The following is a 22,549-nucleotide window of genomic DNA, read 5'->3' as shown; positions in this document are numbered from 1 at the left end:
TAAAGATGTTCTTCAGTACAATCACATTCACCATACAAATTGGATCAATGAGAACCCTTCATGAGAGTTTGTCTTTGATCTTCATAGTGATATATAATGGGCCATCAGGTGCAACAATAGTCTCATGAGGATCAAAAGTAATGCATGTGTCTTTTGGAGGTGTAGGTTTGTTAATAAGGTTCACAACATTATTAGATTCTATACCAAGGTCATTAGGAGAAAAAGCAAGAGACTCAGACTCAACAACATTGGTAGAATGAGAAAGTAATTGATTGGTAAAGATTTTGAGGTTTTGATTAGGAGGAGATACATATTTATTCCCTTTGTCATTCACACCCACTATGGATATAATATTGGATCTTATTTCTCAACAGGTAACATTTTTTATTATTGTGGTCAGGTTGACAACGATATTGACAAAAAGCTTTAGGATCATGGTAAGTTGACAATGGTTTAGAATTGTCAATTGGTTTGATGGGAGAAAGTTGAAACACATTAGCATTTATCAACCCCAATATTATACTATGTAAATACTTAGAAAGAGGAGTTATTTCTTTTCTAAAGTATTTGGATATAGAGGCCACACTTGATGTCGTGGTTGCTACTTGAGTGTTGATGTTGTCATTTATCTTGATGAAAACTTTGTTGAGTTTGAACTTCATAAATGATTGTTTAGCACTATCATTTTTATCAACTAGAGACATTGAAGAGGATAATTCAAATTGACTCACTTGAAGCTAATAATTATGAAGCACTACACCTAGTTATGTAAACAAGGTAAACGTAGAAAGTAGAAGCTTATCTCTAATATATTTTTATAAATTTGCAATAAAATTTATTTTAACATCATGATCAGGCACTTGATAAGCAATTTGAGAATGCAAATGTATCTATCTATCAATAAAATCAGTTACTTTTTCTTGAAATCATTGCTTACAATGAATTAAACCAGTCAAAGTAGTCCTAGGACTAATGCTATTTTAAAATTGTTGAATAAAAGCAATAGCCAATTGTTGAAAATAAGTAATAGAATAAGGAGATAAATAACAATACCATTGCAAGGCTTTATCTTTAAAGGTTCTAGTAAATAATTTAGTCATAAGTCTTTGGTCATGAGCAAAATCACTACACAAAGTTTGAAATGTCTTCACATGAGTCAAGAGGTCACCTTTTCCATTGTACAATTCCAATTGAGGGACTTTCATATGCTTAGGAGGAACCACACAGATAGTGTCATCAGATAATGAACTCTCTATATCAAATGTGGGAACATTGAACTTGGATTGAGTTATGGAAGTCATTTGATGTTGTAAGGATGTAATAATTTGAGCTAGGTTATTGATGGTTTCTTTTGTGGATGGATTGAAATTGGGCATATTGGATTGTGATGGAGTATTAATGTTGTTGTACGTAGGTGGAGGTTGAGAATAAGGAGATGGAAGATTATGCTATGCTGGTATGGAAGATGGTTGTGAAACAAATGGAAGATTCATGGAAGGAGGTATACAAGAATATTGATTAATAGGATTACCCCCATGACTAACTTGTGTAGAATTAACATTTTTTGTAGAAGTGGTCATGATAGAATATGTAAATGTAGGCACACTAGGCAAGGATGTAGGTATAGGAATGAAATGGTTAATTTGGCTAGTGGGTTGAGAGTAACCAAGGACTTCAACACAACTTTTGATTGGCATAAAATTAGTATCAACAATGTGAGCAAGGCCACACAACCTTTTTTCTCCTGGATTGATGCAATGGCTTCTCTCAGGGGGAGTAGTGAGTGTTGCAAATATAAATGGTTTACTTATAAGGGGGAGATATTTCTACAGTTGAGGAAAACCTTTGTCCTTGATGTCAAAGGGGGATACAAAGATATAGTTGAAATGAGTCTATTGTTGATTGGTGGTACAAGTATTTACATCAATGATAAAGAGCGATATTGTTAGAAACTTGAGTTGTGCTGCCTATGTTGTCATTGATGTCAACCTATTTGGAGTTGTCATTGATGTCATTATGTGTAGTGTGGATGTTGTAGATGGTCTAGAAGTGAGTTTTCAAACAATGTTGTGTGGCCTAGTGGTGATATTGAGTAGGAATGAGATGTTTTTGGAAGGTTGATGTAGTGGAAGTTTCAATATGCGAGAAATACTATTTATATGCAGGAAAGAGTATTTAATGTTATCCTCTAATTATTGATGTTCATAAAATGTGGTTTTGGATATAATGTCTCTACAATGATCATGGTATAAAAAGACAAGTCTCTGCACCAAGAACTCCATAGCAAAATGGGATAGCTGAGAGAAGAAACAGATCTATTGTGGATTGTGCTAGAACCTTGATGATTCAAAAGAAAGTGTCACAAGCAATAAGCACAACAGTTTACACCCTGAACCGAGTACAACTGAAGAAAGAAACTTTGAAGACACCATATGAAATCTGGTATGACAAGAAACCTAATGTAAGTTACTTCAAAATCTTTGGAAGTAGATGCTATGTACACAAAGACGATAGAAATGGAAAGTTTGATCAGAAAAGTGAAGAAGGAACATTTCTTGGTTATTCTTCTAAAAGTAAAGAATTTAAATGTCTGATCAAATCATCTAACAAAATAGTAGAAAGTGCAAATGTGAAAATTGATGAATTTGCAGAAAGAAACGATGAAGGAAACTCCAAAGAACCAGAAGATTATGAAGGATTTGTATATGTTCAACCGACAAGTCCTACCGAGAGAGTTGAAGAAAATAAAGAAGATATTCAGTTACCAAGTGATGAAGAAGATCATATAGAGCCTATCGAGCCTGCATTAGCCAAGTATGTCAGAAGGAATCATGCATCAAGTCAAATTATAGGAGATAAAGATGATCCAGTGATGACAAGGAACAAACTGAGACATAACACATGTCTAATATCTGAATTTGAATTGAGAATAGTGAAAGAGGCATTTAATAGTGAAGATTGGATAAATGCTATGACAGAAGAGATTGATCAAATCAAGAAGAATGACACATGGACATTGGTCCCAAGACCGAAGGACAAAAATGTAATCGGTACAAAGTGGATTTTCAAAAACAAGCTGAATGAAAAAGGTGAGGTCATTCGAAATAAAGCAAGACTAGTTTGCAAAGGATATGCTCAAGAAGAGGGAATTGATTATGGTGAGACTTTTGTACCTATGGCAAGACTTGAAGGAGTAAGAACATTGTTGGCATGCGCTGCTTACAAAAATTTCAAGGTATATCAAATGGATATCAAATATGCATTTCTGAATGGTATATTAGAAGAAGAAGTTTTTATTGAACAACCTGAAGGATTTGTTGAAGAAGAGAATGAAGATAAGGTATGCAAATTGAACAAAGCTTTATATGGTTTGAAACAAGCACTTAGAGCATGGTATGAAAGATTGCACTCTTATTTAATCAAGATTGGTTTTATAAGGACAAGTGAAAACATCAATATGTACATGAAGAATGATGAAAATGGAATACTGATCTCAACCATATTTGTTGCTGACATTATATTTTGTGGAAATGACTCTTTATGCAAGAACTTTGGAAATGAAATGAGCAAAGACTTTGAGATGTCATTAATTGGTGAGATAAAGTATTTTATAGGTTTACAAATACTGCAAATGAAAAATGAGATTTTCATTACTCAATCCAAGTACATAAAGGAAATCTTGAAGAAATTTGGAATGGAGGATTCAAAACCAGTAAGTACTCCTATGACTACCAACTATAAATTATCAAAGAATGATGAAACTGCATCTGTTGATGAGACGCTTTACCGATCCATGATTGGAAAGCTACAATATGTTGTTCACAGCAGGCCAGACATAGGACATGCAGTAGGTATAGTTGCAAGATTTTCTGTAGATCCCAAGGAAACACACATGACAGCAATTAAGAGAATTTTCAGATACTTGAAAGGCACTGAAGATTATGGCTTAGTATATAACAAGAGAAATGATTTTGATTTAAAAGTGTATACTAATGCTGATTGGGCAGGCAACATTCATGACAAAAAAAGCACAAATGGAGGAGCTTTCTTTTTAGGAGAAAGACTAGTGAGTTGGCTTAGCAAGAAACAAGGATGTGTTTCACAGTCAACAGTAGAAGCTGAATATGTTGCTGCAGCATTGAATTGTACCAATATAGTATGGATCAAACAACTGTTGGAAGGTATAAATGAGAAAGTTACCGAGCCAGTAACTATATTTTGTGACAGTACTAGTGCCATTAACATTTCAAAGAATCATGTTATGCACTCTAAGACAAAGCACATCTCTATCAAATATCATTATCTTAGAGAAGAAGCTCAAGAGAAGAAAGTGGTGTTGGAGTATGTTAGCACAAAGGAACAAATAGCAGATATCTTCACCAAGCCACTACCAAGGGACACTTTTGAGTATCTCAGAAGTAAGTTAGGGGTCCTACCCCTATCTTCTTCTCACTAACTGAGTTCGGTGAAAGCATCAATTTGATGAATCTACAAAATATTATGTGTGGATTGATGCTTATTTACACACTTTAGGATGCTTTCTAAATGTGTGCAGGAAACAAATATAGGGAACAGGAATTGAAGACATAATGCTCTATCCGAGACTGAGTTGATACATAACAGCAAGGAATTCACTTCTCAACAGAAGAAATCATGTTTTAGTTCTTTACTTTTTGGCATTGTTGTCAAAGGGGGAGAAGACTATTGTATGGGGGAGAAGTCTGATGATAGGGGGAGAGCATTTCAAAATCTCATAGCAATCCGAATCAATTAGGTCAAATCAATTGATTTTGCCATCAATGCCAAAGGGGGAGATTGTTGGCATTATAACAGACAATAAGAGATTGTTGGCATTTCAATTAGGATATTGAGAAGGTTGTTGATGATTATGGATATAACTGATTAAGGATGTTTACTGTCTTAATATTATTATTTTTTCATTGATGTCAAGAAATTGATTTTATATTTTAGTATGATGTTGCAATAGCTTAAGAAGTATGATTTGATGAGTATAAAGATGTTGGTAAAAGACACAGAAAGATTGTGATGAATAAGGGGAGAAATAAGTTATTCAATGGGCAACTATTACCGAGTTAGACAATGATGAGATCATGATGTTTAGATTATTTTGATATCCTACATATGTTGTTGATTGTAAGGTTAATACTATACTATGTTACCGAGCAAAGAACCTAGTCAATAAACCCTAAGGAACCTAGTCGGTAAACCCTAAGGTTATCACTATCGGTTAATGAAGGTGGAATGTCTACCAAGTGAAGTTTAGTATTTACCGAGTTGCAACCGAGTTGTAATAGAATGCATTAAATGATTAAAAGCGTTATTTAATGAAGGAAGCTGATGAGCTGGAATAGATTAAATGATTGGTATGTCATGCATGAAGTTTGTTAAAGAATCTATGGCAATGGAAGATCGACAAAAAGATCTACAGCTCAGATTGAATCGCAATACCTTAGCACAAGTTCCAAGAAATGTATGCAAGTTCCAAGGTGAGGTAAAACATTTTCAGATTGAAGGATACATTGAACCTGGTCAAGTTTAAAGATCTGATGGCTATAATTGATCATGGGATATGTGATCAAGGAGATTAAGCAGTTAGCAATTGTTTATAAATAAGGAACTGTTGATAAACAATGCATGCGAGCAAGTGTAAGCACATGGATGCTACATAGTGATTACCGAGCACAGAAGCTTGTAGACCTATTTGATTAACAGAGTATAGAGCCCAGCAAAGGGACAATATAAGTCCTATGACTAGATTGTATTGAGAAAATAAGAATCTGCTTTAGCATTTTTGATGTAAAGTTGCAGATATATTTTATAACTGTTATTTTGTACAGTGACAGAAAATTTGTTAACCGAGTGGACTTAATAGTGTTATTTGTAAAACCCTCTAGCAAGGTGACATTTTGATTGAGTGTTTGAAACCCTTTAACAAGGTCACCTCTAACAAGGTGAAGATCCTAACAGATCTGAGGGAAATCCCTTAACCAGGTCACATCTAGCAATGTGTTTGTAATCTTTAACAGGATTTGCTTTTAACCAAGCATACTCTAGAAGAGTATATTTCTTAGTGGGTCTGAAATCCCACAGTGGTTTTTCCCTATTTGGGTTTCCACATTAAATCTGGTGTTATGAGTGTTATGATGTTTATATGCTTATGAGTTTGCATGTTTAGCAGTTTTGGTTATATTACTGAAGTATATATTACTGAGGTTAAATCTGTTGTTTTTATGGAAGATTAAGTTTGTATGATTCACCCCCCCTCTCATCTTGTTAGCTATTGGCATCTGTACTTACATTAAGTATCAGAACTATCAATGTGCAAGAAAGAGATACGAAGTTGTACTTTTGGAGTTAAGCTTTATTCACGAAGACAAAAAAACCCTTTTTGACACCTAGAATGTTCAGAGGACTGATAGGAGGGCGTCCCTGTCCTTGCACACGGTCCTTGTAACTTTTGTTGAAACTTCTCAGATCTAGGTGCATGATTGAATCCTGAATCTATAGCTCACTTTTTTGCATACTTTGTCTTCATTTCTAGCACTTAGTCTTAATTCAACTTGTCAACTTACAAAAGAGTGCCAGTTGCATTTTAATCATACCCAATTCACTTAGTATTCAATCCTTGCATAATTTAGGATTGAATCTAGTGAATTCAACCCATGTTTTGAATGTAAAGTCCTTCCCAAGTGAAAAATGGACCCTCGTCATTCCCTCTTCTCCCAAGTGGTGAATTGGCTAAAGGTTCCCAATTTTCCACTTTACAGGTTCCACTATAAACTGACTAAGTGAATTCACTATAAAATAAATGTTTGGCCTTGTGTCGACCAAATACATAAGAGAGCCTATCAACTATCTGGTATAAAGTTGGGTCCAGTACCTTTGATCTAGAAGCATCAATCTTCTTCCAGTTGACCATTAGTAGCCTAGACATGGGCTTATAGTCCTCCATCATGAATGGCTCCAGGATATCAATTATGTACTTCCCTTTTCCAAGGAAGATCTCTCCCTCTTTTAGCCAAAAATCCCACCCTAGAAAGTAGTGCATCAATCCCAATCCCTTCATCTCAAACTCTCATGCAAGATCCTTCTTGCCATGTGCTATGAGCTCATTTGACCCTGTAAGAAACAAGTCATCAATGTATAACACCAATATGAAAATATCACCCTTCACTTGAATATAGTATAGGTTTGGATCAACCTCACCCATAACCATTAATATGTGCATACCATGCTTTGGGAGCCTTCTTGAGCCCATAGAGAGCTTTCTTCAACCTACACACATGGGAATCCCTCCCATGCATCTCAAAACCCTATGGTTGTTCTATATAAATCTCTTCCTCAATCACTCCTTGGGGAAGGCCATCTTCCCATCCATTTGGTGAATCCTCTAACCCATTTGTGCTGCTATTAAAATGATAGCCCTTATGGATGAGTACCTGGCTAACAAAGAAAAGGTCTCGATCTAGTTGATCCCTTCCATCTGAGAAAACCCCTTAGCCACAAACTGGGCTTTGAACTTTCCCACACTACCATCTGCAACATGCTTGATCATATACAACCATCTTGAGCCCACCACTGACTTATTTTCAAGTTGTGGCACTAACTCCAACATGCTATTCTTAATGATGGAAGAATACTCTTCCACCATGGAATCCCTACATACTTGATGCTTGGATGTCTCTTGAAAGCTAGAAGGCTCCACCTCAATTAGCTCACTCATAAGTGTCATATAATCAGAATAACCTTTGGAATCCTTTCTCTGTTTGACTAGATCCCGAGGATCACCAACATACTCCTAGGCCTCTCTCGGTGTTTTCTCAGCCACCCTATTTCTCACCCTCCTTGTGATAGGAGTCTAAGGTTGAGGAATCCTCTATTCTTCCTCTTGACAAAATTCCTCGGATTTCCTTCTCTTCTCTCCAACTTGTGTGACTAAATTTTAAGGGATTTGTGCAACCTCAAACTTGGGTGCCTACTCCTCCTCCTGAACCTCTATAAAACTATCATACTTTTGAAGAGCCCTTCCCTCCTCGAACTTCATATCCCTGTGAACAACTATTTTCTCGAGGAAATAAATATAACACGATAGGCCTTAGATCTAGTTTCTTCCAAGTGAACATGTCTTCTGGATTCAATTTCCCAAACATGTGGGCTCTTATTTTGCAAACACACAGTTGTATTGAAAGTTGTATTACAAGTCATCAACATAGTGAGAAATAATTACAACAACATTAATGAGGCACATTCAGAGAAAGTGAAAGATCACAAAATTTTCCAGGCTATGTGGCATTAATGAGTCACATCATTGAGTTTGAGCCTTCCAGTGTTGAGGAGGCATCAACTCAACAAGTATGGAAATATGCTATAACAAAGGACTATCAGTCCATTCTCAAGAATGATGTTTGGGATGTTGTACCTAGACCAGAAGGTAAATTAGTTGTATCTTCCAATTTGTTTTTCAAGATCAAGCAATAGCTAATGGGAGTAATGAAAAGTACAAAACAAGATTTGTGGCTAGAGGATTCTATCAAAAAGAGGGAATAGATTATGAGGAGACATTTTCTCTTGTTGCTCAATATACATCCATCAAGACTATAATTGCTATTGCATGAGCTAAAGGATGGAAGCTACATGAAATGGATGTAAATTTAAATCATTATTTAATGTTACAATTGAAGAAGAAGTGTACATTGAACAACTATATGGGTTTCTGATTCATGGAAAGATAACTCATGTATACAGATTGAAAAAGGCATTGTATTGCCTTAAAAATGCACCTCATGTATGAGAGGATTGATCGATAATTGATGAGCTTGGGATTCTCCAAGAATGATGAAGATTCAAATCTCTACTTTAAGGTAATTGATGGTGAAACTCTCATATTGCTTCTTTATGTTGATGACTTATTTCTTACTGGAGAAGAACATCTCATTGTCAAATGCAAGGAGTTATCTTCTGAGTTTGAGATGAAAGATTTAGGTCTTATGCATTATTTTCTAGGATTGGAGGTGTGGCAGAGACCCAATGAGATTATTCAAAGTCAAGGGAAATACATCATAGATATCTTGAAGAGATTTGGGATGATTTATTGCAAATCTATGTCTACACCAATGGAAACAAATTTGAAGAAATTGAGTGAGTCCGCAACTAGATAAGATTTGGTAGATCCCACCATGTACAAGCAGTTGATTGGAGCCTTTATGTATCTAGTCAATAGTATACCAGACATTTTCTATGCAGTGAGTGCCCTCAGTCAATTCATGTGTAAACCAAGGCAAATTCATGTAGGTGTAGCAAAGCATATCTTGAGATAATTATGTGGCATAGTACGATATGTCTTGAGATATACTTCTGAGGTAGATTTGAAGTTACAAGGATACTCTGATTTTGATTGGGCTGGGAGTTTAATTGACAGGAAGAGCACCTCCAGGTGTTGCTTTATCTTGGGGCTTGCCATGGTTTCTTGGTGTGGTAGAAAGAAGTCTTCAATATCCCTAAGCATTACAAAAGCATAATATATTGCAACATGTGTAGCATCTCGAGAAGAAGCATGTGGCTTTGGAAGCTCCTTGTAGGTTTATTTGGACAATCATTGGAGCCTTCTACTATTCATTGTGACAATCAACGTTGTGTGAAGCTATCTGTCAATCTAGTGTTTCATGACAAAACAAAACATGTTGAGATCAAATACCTTTACATCAGAGACATGGAACTAAGGAAAGCTATTTAGCTGAGATATATTTGCATTGATGATCAAACGGTCGACATTCTCACCAAGCCTCTCTCTAGAGAAGTTTTTTGTTTTTCGAGACAAGCTTGGAGTTGTGGAGAATGAAGCCGTTTCTGAGAGGGAGGCTCAACATAAGTGATTTGTGTTATCTACTATAATGCATTTTTTCTCTAAGATGGAGAAATTCGAGGTGAAATCACTTGTCCATCTCTGAGATGAAGATGTGGTTCTTTCCACCCTCTGGGAGTAGCCATGGTAGATGTCATATTGAGAGACTCCATGACAAAATCATGTTGGGAGACTCCATGTTGAACTTTTTGTACTTGTGCTTTTTTCACTCATGGGGGTAGCCATGGTGGACGTCATGTTGAGTGACTCCACGATGGCATCACATTGAGTGACTTCATGATGGGAAATTGTGCACATGTTTCTTTCCATATATGGGTGTAGCCATGATGGACATCATGTTGAGTGACTTTGTGATAAGATCTTTTCACAAATGGGTGCATCCATTGTGGGTGTCATGTTGAGAGACTCCATGACATTAGATATATAAAAGGATTCCTCCCTAGCTGATGATATAGCTTCAAGCATCATCCTTAATTATTTAATATTAAATTTATATGAATCAATGATGTGCTAAGTAGCTAGTATTCTATTAATTTTTTAATTTAAGTTAAATATTATTAAATAAATAATAGTTAATAATTATTGAATTTAATTGATTAACTCCAAGAACTGTTGCACTAGGTATGAACTCCTTCGGGTAGATGCGACTTAGGGAGAATGATGTGAGTGAGAAAATAAGTCACATATCTTCTAAAGAGACATGACCATCAACCGATCACCCATAATGCGTATATCTAGTGTCGGGTCTTCTCATAGGAGGTGATACAAAGAAAAGGTGAAGTACCTTAGGGAACACCAATATGCTAGAATTAATAAAACAAGAAGGATGATTCCAGATAAAATCTAATTGTAAATTGATACTTAGTAAGGGACATCGCAAGTGCATACTATCATAAGGAGATCGATATTGAGCAGTAGATCAACATCTCTTCATAAGGCAGATTGTGATTAAGGGAATATATCATTCATTATTTCTGTATTTTTGCTTAACTGAATTTTTATCATAAAAACAACATCATGCCCCTAGTTATGCAAGTTGCTTATTTTTTGTTGGTAAGACAATTTTGTTCTTGTACAACCACATGTAGATATGTAGAAGGTTGCATTCATTTTGTTCATACCCTAAGTGGAAGTTGATGTAGATAAGGGGAGAAATTTTTGTAGAGATAGATAAGTGTTGTAGGTTGAGGTTGTACAATGATGAGGAGATGCCCTTTGTCTTTTATTTCAAAGGGAGAGAGATATGATAATGTTTTGGAGGTTGCACAAGTGTTTCCATCAATGACAAAGGGGAAGATTGGTACAAATATGAGTAAGTGTTGTCATTGATGTCAAACTTGTCGTCATTGATGTCAACAAAGGTCTTGAAGTATTTGACCAATTATGTTGTAGCAAAATTTTTCTTACATAATTAAATTGTTGTATTAATATTATTGGTGGTGAATGCAGATGATACATCTTGTTAACTCATGTCTATTTTGGAGCCTTGAAGAAGGTTTCAAGTATCCACAATAGAGTTTGGCTAAGTTTGATTATTTTGGTGAATAGTCTCTTAGACATAGTTTACTATTGTGGTTAGAATTGTCTAGCATTGATTAATATTTTCTTGTGGTTGTAATATTGGTAGATTCAAATGCATGTTACATCCAAGGTTTCATGTTCTCATTCGATATGCAGTTTATTTGGTGTTGGCCAAAGTGTCGGTTATGCAGTAATAGTCTACTTGATTGCAAGAATGCTTTGCATTCTTTCGACTTCTGATGTCTTTAGCATTTTAGTTCTCTTATATAGTTTTTTAAGTGTTAGGAGATGCTATTTTGTCTATCTCCAGGTGTTGTGGAGGTCCATATTATGTTTTGAGCATTTTTTGCTGGGTTTCTTTAACAGTTCTATCTTCTAGAGCCAACTTGAGTGTTTTTTGTCTATGCGGTAGCATGTTGAGTTGAAGGTAATGATTTGGTATTAATATGAAGGTGTACCAACATGGTGTGTTTCTTCACACATCTTATTTTCCTTCCGCGTTGCTTTAGAGAATGCATTTGGGGTTGACTATTTATGCTACACATTACATCTAATTAGGTAGATCTAATTACTACATCTTTTTGATAAAATGATATTTCAGGGATGAGATACTTTGGAGGATTGTATGATTTGAATGAGAAGAATGATATGCTGCGTCAATTAATTGTGAAGGTGCATAATTACAAATGAGCAATAACGTAGTCAATCTTACATGTTTAGAACAATGAATTGTAATCAACATTTCAAAGAATGTGTTTCTCTTTAGCTCAACAATAATTATTGTTTGTAATTATACCTTTGTATATTGTCCTAAAGAAGTGATCTTCAATGTTTCCCAAGTCCATTGTATCTTTCCCTAAGGTTGGGCGCCTTAGCCTGCAAGTTCAAATCAAGAGCAGTGAGCTTCGTTGGCATAGAGCCTAAAACCTTGTAATTAGTTGTGATATAATGAGATAGTTCTCACTATGGTTTTTCCCACATTGGGTTTTCCACATAAAATCTTGGTGTCCTTGTGTGATTGATCTTTTGTTTTTAGTTGTTTACTTCCACACATGTGATAATTAGAATGAATGATAAAATAATGGTTAAGTTTTAATATTCTATGATTCACACCCCCTCTAAAAATCTATAAGTTTTCAACACTTCTTTCTTTTGTCAACTGATGAAGTTAAGCTCTAATAAATTTAAAAAATGGAAGATAAAACTTGTGTTTCTCTACTATTTGCTTGGATTGAGGTGTTTTTTGTAATATAGACTCTTATTAAAATTTTCTTTGAATTTTTCTACATAACACATCAAGGGTGGCATCAATAGAAATAGATCTCATGTCATAGAGTTTTTAAGGTTCAATTCCATAATATTATTGTCTCCCAATAAATTTGTTTCTTTAGATGTCAAAAGTTACCAAAATTTCTTTACACTTGTAACATCATTAGGTAAATATTTTTTAATGGTTCTAGATACAAAGCATTGTCAATATGTAAGAAACTATTTTTATTTTTTAATATATAATGTATTTTAAGCTCTAACATCCACTTTGAAAGTTTCTCACATCATGTTTGGTGGTAGTCAACTCTTGCAAAATCAAGGATTAGAGATTTACTTTGGGATCTTTTTCTTGAAGTTGAATGAGTGTAACTTTAGAATGTTTCTAGCCCCATAATTTTTTTGTAAAGAGGAAGAAATTGGATCATCTAATCTGGTATTGCTAGACCCACCAGTACCATATGTGACCATAACCATTTTTGTGCTATCACCCTCCTAGTTGAGCCATTGAACGTATTCCTCAATTTTCTTTTTTGTTCCAACTAATAGCTAAAGAAAAATTCAAACATTGCAATATGTCAATGTAGCACCTATGATGATCAAGAACATAGTATCTCAACAATAACTAGCAAGTGATGTTTTACCAACATCATTTTTTATGGTAGGAATAAGGAGAGGAGGATTGACTATGTTTTGCATACCTTTTAAAGTAGAGGTACTTATTTTTAAATGAAGCATCTTGCACATGTAATCCATATCTTTATGAAGTCGTCGATACTCTAATCTATCCCTTTAAGCTTTCAACATCCTTTAATTATCCAATCAAATGGAAATAAATTGCAATCTAGTGCAAAGAAACATTGTTGACCAAAAAAAGGATAAAGATAATGCCTTCCTACAAAAAATGTAACACTAAATTTATTGATCTCTTTAAGAACTAATCTTCACATTAGAAAATCAATAGATATCTGTAAATATACATTAATACTTAAAAAATAAATTATTCAAAGGCAAAGTCATTATGTACCTTTTAAATCCCTTTCCCTTCTTTTCGAAACAACATGAGATGTCTCATGTCACTATTAATTATTTAGATTCATTCAATTTAGCATGCAACTCCTTTCGTAAACTTGGAAACTCTTGAAGTTGGAGGATTATTTCTATGAATAATAAGTTTTAGAGAAATAATTCAATACTAAGGCTTGACATTTGATTATTATAAATTCTTTCAAGTTTAACTATCTAATAATTATTTAAGTTAATGTTTCATATCACACTATAATCTATAAAAAGAAAGAAAAATAGAGTAAGAGGTCCTTTAAATATTAACCTAAACCAAATTGAACCCAACTAAATTGATACTTAACTTTAACAATAAACCAAATTGAACCCTAACCTTTAAAATTTTTTATTTGTAACCCTAATCCTAGGCCAAATTCTACCTTAAATAAAAATCATACTTGGTCTATACCAAATAGACCCAAATCCCTAAATCAAATCAAATCCAAATCTTGCAGTCATGGAGAATCGAGGAAATAGAAATAATTGACCTTGAAAACCAAATTAAACACTATACTAGAATGAACCCTAACCTTAACACTCAACAACATTTAACCTTAAACCTAAACCTTGAATTGAGCCTTTTACTAATCCTATTTTAATGATTTTTAAATTATAAAACCCTAATTAGTGTCTTACTAGGTGATCTCATTTCTAATCAATATGCCCTCATTAAATGTGTTTAAACTAATAGAATCTAACCCATCATAAATCTTAAACAAAATTGAACGCCAACACTAACCCAAATCTTACTTGCATTCTTAAGTTCTTATAAAACCTTAAGACAAGTTAAACCCTAAACTCAAACCTAATTGTAAATTAAATAAATTGTACCCTAAACTAATAGAATCTAATCCATCATTAATCTTAAACAAAATTGAACCCTAACACTAACCCAAACCTTACTTCACTCTTAAGTTCTTATAAAACCCCAAGACATCTTAAATCCTAATCCTAAACCTAATTTTACATTAAATTAAATTCTAACCCTAAATGTTGAAGCCATAATTGTTCTTGAATCATAAGCTAATTAAACTATAACTCAAACCATATTTAAACCCTAACCATAACCCCTAAATTTATCATGTACTAGTAACCTTAATCATAACATTACATTAATCCTAACCCCCATTTAACACAAACCCTTGTCCCAAGGATATCCTAAAAGTGTAACCCTAAATGTAGTGAAACCTTAGCCCTAAACTTGATCTTACTATAATTCAAACCTAACCATTATAACCTAACCCTAAAATAAAATCTAACCCTAGAATGAAACCCTAAATGCAACTTGAACCCTAATCTAACCATAAGTGAACCCTAGCCTAAATTTATCCCTAACGCTAATTAAAAATTAATTTAATTGATTTCTAGCGCAAACCCTAATCCTAAGTAAACACTAATCCTAATTCAACCCTCTCACCTCTCTCCTCTTCCCTCTCCCTCCTATCTCTAGGTCATCACCTAAAATAATATTTATACTAAAATCCTTACCCTAACCCTAATCATGATGTAAACTCTAATCATAATCCACCCCAAACACTAACCTTGATATAAACCCTAACCATAATGCTACCTTAACACTAAACCCTAACCCTAACCATAACCCTCACCATAATATTAAACCATAACCCTAACCATAAACCTATCCCTAAACCTAACCCTAACCATGATGTAAACCCTAACCCTACTAATAATTCTAACCATAACGCTAAACCCTAAACCTAACCGTAATAGTAACCTTAACCTCAATCTTCAACAAAAACATCATAATTGTTATACTATCTCTAATAATATCTCTAATTGCAATATTAACCCTAACCTTAACCCTAACCTTTAGCCTAACCTAATAATAACCCTAAATCTAACTATATCTCTAATCAAAAACCTAATATGGAACTCCATTAGTAAACTAGATAATATCCATATATTGATTTGAAACGTAACCCTAATTGAATTTTACCCCAAAACCATAACCTAATTGAACTCTAATCATAATTTAACCCTAACCTTAATGTAATTGAATAGTAACCCTAATGCTAGCCCAAATTAAAATATTATACTAACCCTAACTATAATTAAACCCATATCATAATCAAACGCTAACCTTGCCCATATCCCTAATCTATACCTAATTGAACCCTACCAATAACCTAATCTTATCATAATTGAGACCTAACCATAACGTAACCCTAAGCTTAATTATAACCCTAGAATTAATCCTAATTTAAACCTAACCCTAATGTAATTGAATCATAGCCCTAATTGACCTCTAATCCTAACCCTAAATATAATTAAATCCTTTCCACAATCAAACCCTGACTCTAATTAACTAAAGCTTAACCCTTAACCCCAATCCCTCTAATTGAATGTTAACCCTAAACTCAACTCTAATCGTAAATCTGAACCCTAACTACAACTTGAACCCTAATTTGAGCAAAATGGAACCTTATTCTAATCCTAAGCCTATTCTAACCCTAACCCTAATCCTAACCCTAACACTAACCCTAACCCTAACCCTAACCTAACCTAATCATAACCCTAAACCCTAACCCTAAAAATAGAGAACACAACTCTACAACCCTTAGGATGCACTAATCATCTATTACAATGTATTAATAATATATGAAGGGTATTGATATCTTGGTGCATCCTAAGGGTTGGATAGTTGTTTCCCTAAAAATAACCTTAAACCTAACCCTAACCATGATGTACACCCTAACCCTATCCGTAATTCTAACCATGATGTAAACCCTAATCCCAGCCATGATACACAAATCCGAACCCTAGCCCTAACCATAATTATAACCCTAAACCTAACTATAGCCCTAAATGCAACCCTAACCATGATGTAAATGCTAACCTAACCATAACCATGATATAAACACTAACAATAATCCTATCACTAACCCTTAACGCTAACCCTAACCATGATGTAAACCCTAACCCTAGCCATAATCCTAACCATAATTGTAACCCTAACCCTAACTATAAACCTAACCCTAACTCCAACCCCAACCATGATGTAAACCATAACCCTAACCATAATCCTAACCATAACTCTAAACCTTAACCCTAACCTAACCATAGCCATAAACCCTAACCCTAACAATAATCCTTAGCCCTAACCCTAAAACTTAATCCTAACCATAATCCTAATCATAACTAAAAACCTATCCCTGATCCTAATAGTAAATCCTATCCATAATCCTAATCCTAACCTTAAACCATAACCTTAACCCTAGGCTTAATCTTAAACCCTAACCCCAACCATTAGCCTCACCCCAACACTAAGCATGATGTAAATCCTAACCCTAAACCTAAATCTAACCCTAACCATGATGTTAATCATGACCCTAACCCTAAACCTAAACTTAACTCTAACCCTAGCTTGGATGTAAATCCTAATCCTAGCCATAATCCTAACTATGACCCTAACCATAGTCGTAAACCTAACCTTAACCCCAACCATGATGTAAACAATTTAAACCTAACCATAACCCCAAACCCTAACTCTAATCATAATCCTTACCCTAACCCTAATCATAACACTAACCTAACCATAATCCTAAACCCTAACCCTAACATTAATTGTACCCTAAACTTAACCCTAACCCAAATTGAACTTTAATCATAATCTATTCCTAACCTTAATCTAGGCCAAACCCTAATCTTAATTTAACTTTAATACTAATTTAAACCTAACCATAATGTAATTGAACCATAACCCTTATTCTAACCCTAACTTTGATGTAAACCCTAACGTAATTGTAAACTTGACACTATATCCTAACCATAAACATAACCTTAAACCCTAACCCTAATCATAACCCTAACCATGATGTAAACCTTAACCATGACCATAATACTAACCTTAACAAAGATAACCATAAACCAAATCCTAACGATACCCCCAATTATAATACTAACCTTAACCCCAATTGTAATTATTCTTACCCTATCCCTACTTTTGATGTAAACCCTAAACACAATTGTAACCCTGACACTAAACCCTAACCCTAACCATAACCATATAATCCTAAAGCAAAACCAAACCCTAACATTGATGCTAACCCTAACCATGATATAAATATTAACCATTATCATAACCCTAACCCTAACCCGAATCATGATGTAAACCTTATCCCCAACCGTAACACTAACCTTAACCCTAATGCTAACCATAACCATAATACTTACCATTAAAAAAAAATTAATATATCTTTGTGTTATAATATAATAATATTATAATATGATTTATTTTAATAAAAAGATACTATACAATTATATATTGATTTATTTTATGTTTTCCATGTTGTGTCTACTAGCTTATATACCTTAAATTATAATCTAATCTATATAAAGTACGCCGAGAGATATCCTTCTCGAGGCGCCTATTTTTTTTAATCAATTTTACACCCTAAAGTCAAATAGGCGACTCGAGAAGGATATCTCTCGACGTACTTTATATAGATTAAATTATAATTTAAGGTATATAAGCTAGTTTAAACAATCTATTCAGTAAAATAATTAGTCAAAACAAAATTAAAGTTGAAATTAAAATTATCATTAACGTTTTTTGTATTGAAGATAAAATATAATTTAATTAATAATCTTTAAGTAAAACAAAATATTAAATAATAATAAAAATTAATATTAAATTATTTAAAATTATATTAAATATGTAATTCATAGTATCACTACATCTATATATCTTAATTTTGATGTCTTATGTTTTATGTTTTTAAGTGCATAAACTCCTTACAAAAAAATTGCCAAGAGATGAAAGCTTGAAACATAGGTACCAACCTGCCAAGATTGTGCACAGAGCTCAAAAAATACTTTCAACTAATTTGAAAATACTTGAAAATAACATTTCGAATCCTATCCGCATAATGGTTGTCCATGTGAACACAATCATAAGATAGCAGACAAACCGCAATCATCGGAAGGAAAAATCAAATATTCCATACGTACCGAGAAACTCGGTCAAAAAGTGAAAGAAAAGTTAACGTCAATGTCCCAAAGTCTGGTATTTTGTGGAAAATTGACATAAGAAAATTATTAACCATTGACCTGTTGACCGGCACGCAGGTTAAGAGAACGGGCCGCCCAGAGAAGAAGTGCAATTCCCTCCATCCCAAATGGCCATCCCTTTACGCAAATTGACTGGTATTGTTTTTCTTCTCTTCTTCTGCCCTCCTCTTTCCCATGGATTAATGTCCAACAGGTGTCCTTCCCACGAATCCCAAGCTCTGCTCCTCTTCAAAGCTGCCTTGAATGACTCCAATGGCTATCTGAGTTCGTGGGTAAATGGAACAGACTGCTGCACCTCCTGGTATGGCATTTCCTGCGACGATAACACCAACCACGTTATCTCTGTTGAAGCCCTTTCTTTCCACGGTGTGATATCTGAGAGCATCTGCCAACTTCGTTTTCTCACATCACTCACTATATCTGGAGTATATCAAGGTACTACCACCATTCCTCCCTGTTTGGGAAATCTCTCTTATATTGAGCTTTTAGATTTGTTTTCTAATAGCTTTAGTGGGATGATTCCCCCTCTCGTTTGTTTGCTAACCCGCCTTAAAGTCCTTGATCTTTCAAGCAATAACTTGAATGGAAGCATACCTTCCTGCCTTGGCAATCTTGCTTCTTTAACATACCTTAAACTTAGTTACAACCAACTTAGTGGAAGAATACCGGCTTCTCTTGGAAGTCTCTCTTTGTTGAGGAATTTGTATCTTGATAACAACCAACTGAGCGGCATCGTTCCAGATTCATTGGGCAATCTCTCTTTACTCGAGCGGTTGGATATTAGCAATAACCAACTCAGCGGAACCATTCCCCCTTCATTTGCTCACCTTTCCTCACTCACTGCCTTGTATGCTGCTGGCAATCGTTTCAATGAAACCGTCTTTTCTTTGTCACTTCCACCTTCTTTACATACTCTATACCTGTCATTACACCATTACCAGTCGATTTCAGAAACTTCCTTTCACAACCTTACAAGATTAAGTGATTTGTATTTATGTGATTGTGTCCTAAATATTAGCACAACTTGGATTCCACCCTTTGATTTATCTTATCTACATTTAGTGTCATGTATGATTGACGGTGAATTTCCACCTTGGATTTCAACACAAATTTCACTTGAATGGTTGGTTATAACTAATGCCAGTCTTGTGGGCGTTTTTCCCTCTTGGCTATGGGAAACCAGTCCTCAGTTAACTTATCTAAATCTTTCAGGAAATCATTTGGAAGGAAGCCTATTCTCAAATACTTCATCGTGGATGAAACTAGGACAACTAGATTTGGCTAGAAATAAATTGAGTGGGTGCATCCCATCAACGTGGCCTTCTTATATGAGTATACTGCTGCTCAATGACAATTTGTTCAGTGGCAATATTCATCCAAACCTGGGCAAGTTATCTAATCTCAACATGTTAAATCTTGCAAACAACAAGATAACAGGAGTGATCCCTGTCAGTTTGTCCAATTGTTCTTTACTTATTGTTCTGAATTTGGGAAATAATAGTTTGGAGGGAAGCTTACCACATGAGTTTAGTAACCTAAGATTATTATCATTAGTTCTTCGCAATAATAATTTGCATGGACCATTCCCTCCAATAGCAAATTCTTCAATGCTACAGGTTCTTGATATTGGAAACAATTTGTTTGAAGGTCAAATACCAACATTAATTGGAAATATCTCAGAGCTAAAAGTATTGATAATGAAGGAGAACAAATTTACAGGTAGCATTCCTTTAGAGATAGGTCAATTAAAGCACCTCCAGATCTTGCTCCTTTCTTCCAATCATATCTCAGGTTCAATTCCACACACAATTGTATTCCTGCAAGCAATGGCAAATGAAAGTCAAAATGGTTTTGTATTAACCACTTATACTAAAGGGCCATTATACCAAGATGGATTGGATATGACTTTAAAAGGTACAGATCAACATTACCAATATATTCTTTCCACACTCACATCCATAGATCTCTCAAGTAATGAATTGGAGGGAAAAGTTCCTTCTAATTTTGGGGATTTGAAGGGGCTAAGGCTTCTAAACCTTTCAATGAACAACTTGAATGGGACCATTCCAAAAAGTTTTGGAGAAATGCATCAATTGGATTCCTTAGACCTTTCAAGAAATCATTTTTCAGGACAAATCCCTACAGAGCTTGAATCTCTAAGCTTTTTGGGTTCACTGGATCTATCAAACAACAACCTTTCAGGAAGCATACCACAAGGAATACATATGATTGGCTTTGGAGAATCCTCTTATTCAGGGAATCCTAATTTATGGGGGTGTCCCCTACCTAGAAATTGTTCTTGGCCACAGTTTGTTCCTTCTCCTCCTCCAATTTACATTAATAAAATAAAGAAAAGCACTAAATATCCATGGTATGCGATATCATTGGGATTGTCCTTTGGAATGGCTTTTGGGGGGATAATATCATTGATCGTGATAAAAATCAGTTGGAGAAATGAATACTTCAACAAAGTTGATGCAATCCTAAAGTTCTTATTTCCTTGGATGAAGAATTTGACATTGTGAAGATATCTACAAGTCATTGAAAGGTGAGTTTTTTTTTGTTCTTTGATGTATATATGACAATTGATTCTATATATTAAACTGCAAAAATTCAAAAGAAAATTAGTACATTTTTTAGATAAAATATTTATTGACTATTGTATAAATTTTAGATTATTTGTAGTTCTTTTAAATTGAATAAAACAATTTTCTAATTGTTACTAATATATAACTTTGTGTACAGGAATCTATTTTTTCTTATGAAGGTTTCTAGTGACTCTTAAAAATGGTAACAACACTTGTGTGTCTTTCAATTGAGAGAATGTGTTGTAGACTTGTGGTTTTTTTTTAATGTTTTGATGGATAGGTAGAATGAGTATGCTCACATTATATGCATAGCATTGTAGTATCTCAAAATAACGTACAAAATGTAAACAAAATGGTCAGAAATTTTCATTTCCAGATGGAAATATACAGAATGTTGATGCTTATAATTATTTTGAATTTTTCTACATATTGCATGCATCTTAGGCTTTGAAACTCATTTTTCTCTACATTGACATTATTATTTCAAGGACTGGTGTTGTAAGGTTCCCTTCTTCTGTGTGAATGCCGGTAATAATCAGGTTAAATCTGGTACTTTTCTCCATCCATTTTGGAGGAGCTGATGCTATTAAGCCAAGTGTTGTCATTGGAGTATCTATTTTATTATTGATACGCACACTTTGACACTTTAAGTAAACATCTTGAGCATTTTTTTTTTATTAATTCAGATTTGAAGTTTTTTTGCCTTTTTTTTTTGGCGGCTGGTAGTTTCCATTGTTATTGACATGTTATTGAATTTGGCTGTGTAGAACACCTATTCCTTAGAGTAACATCGAAAATGTGAACAATTAGTGTGGAATCTTTCATTTATGCTGAGAATTTGGTTATGTAAACAATTACTATGAAAATTTCCATTTTACACTGAGATATGTATAGCTGCAGGTGTTTATCGGCTTAATCAGCATCTTGCTTTTTTTACATGAATATGGCTGTATAGTCCTTTTTGAAATATGAACTTTACTGAAATTCTCTGTTAAAAAAGCCACAGGCCATCTTCAATTTATTTTTGCTTGCCTTTGGATGGATCCCTTTGAAAGAAAATTTAATGGTTTTTTTCACTTTTCCTTTTGGGTTGTATTTTTGTAGAAAAAACTGTAATTTTAAGATAAAAAGGGAGAAATTTTACTGGTTCGGTGCTTGCTGTTTGGGATATTTACCAGTTTAACCTTTAACCTAAAGC

General features: G+C 34.3%; 1 protein-coding gene across 1 annotated transcript; it reads left to right on the top strand.

Moving 5' to 3' along the window:
* Nucleotides 1-18,832: 18,832 nt before the first annotated feature.
* On the top strand, nt 18,833-21,761 carry LOC131063947 (receptor-like protein EIX2). The gene is made up of 2 exons (XM_057997940.2): nt 18,833-21,311; nt 21,509-21,761. Exon 1 carries the CDS (start codon nt 18,871-18,873, stop codon nt 21,286-21,288), a length of 2,418 nt encoding a protein of 805 aa, XP_057853923.2. The 5' UTR covers nt 18,833-18,870; the 3' UTR covers nt 21,289-21,311; nt 21,509-21,761.
* Nucleotides 21,762-22,549: the final 788 nt, after the last annotated feature.

Source organism: Cryptomeria japonica, chromosome 11 (assembly GCF_030272615.1).
Source record: "Cryptomeria japonica chromosome 11, Sugi_1.0, whole genome shotgun sequence".
In the NCBI taxonomy this organism is placed as follows: domain Eukaryota; kingdom Viridiplantae; phylum Streptophyta; class Pinopsida; order Cupressales; family Cupressaceae; genus Cryptomeria; species Cryptomeria japonica.
The sequence above is the reverse complement of the archived record's forward strand: the minus strand, read 5'-3'. Positions and strand labels throughout refer to the sequence as shown.

What these genes read in the sequence shown, in the direction of transcription:
- LOC131063947 (XM_057997940.2), top strand. Translation starts at nt 18,871, where the DNA reads ATGGCCATCCCTTTACGCAAATTGACTGGTATTGTTTTTCTTCTCTTC.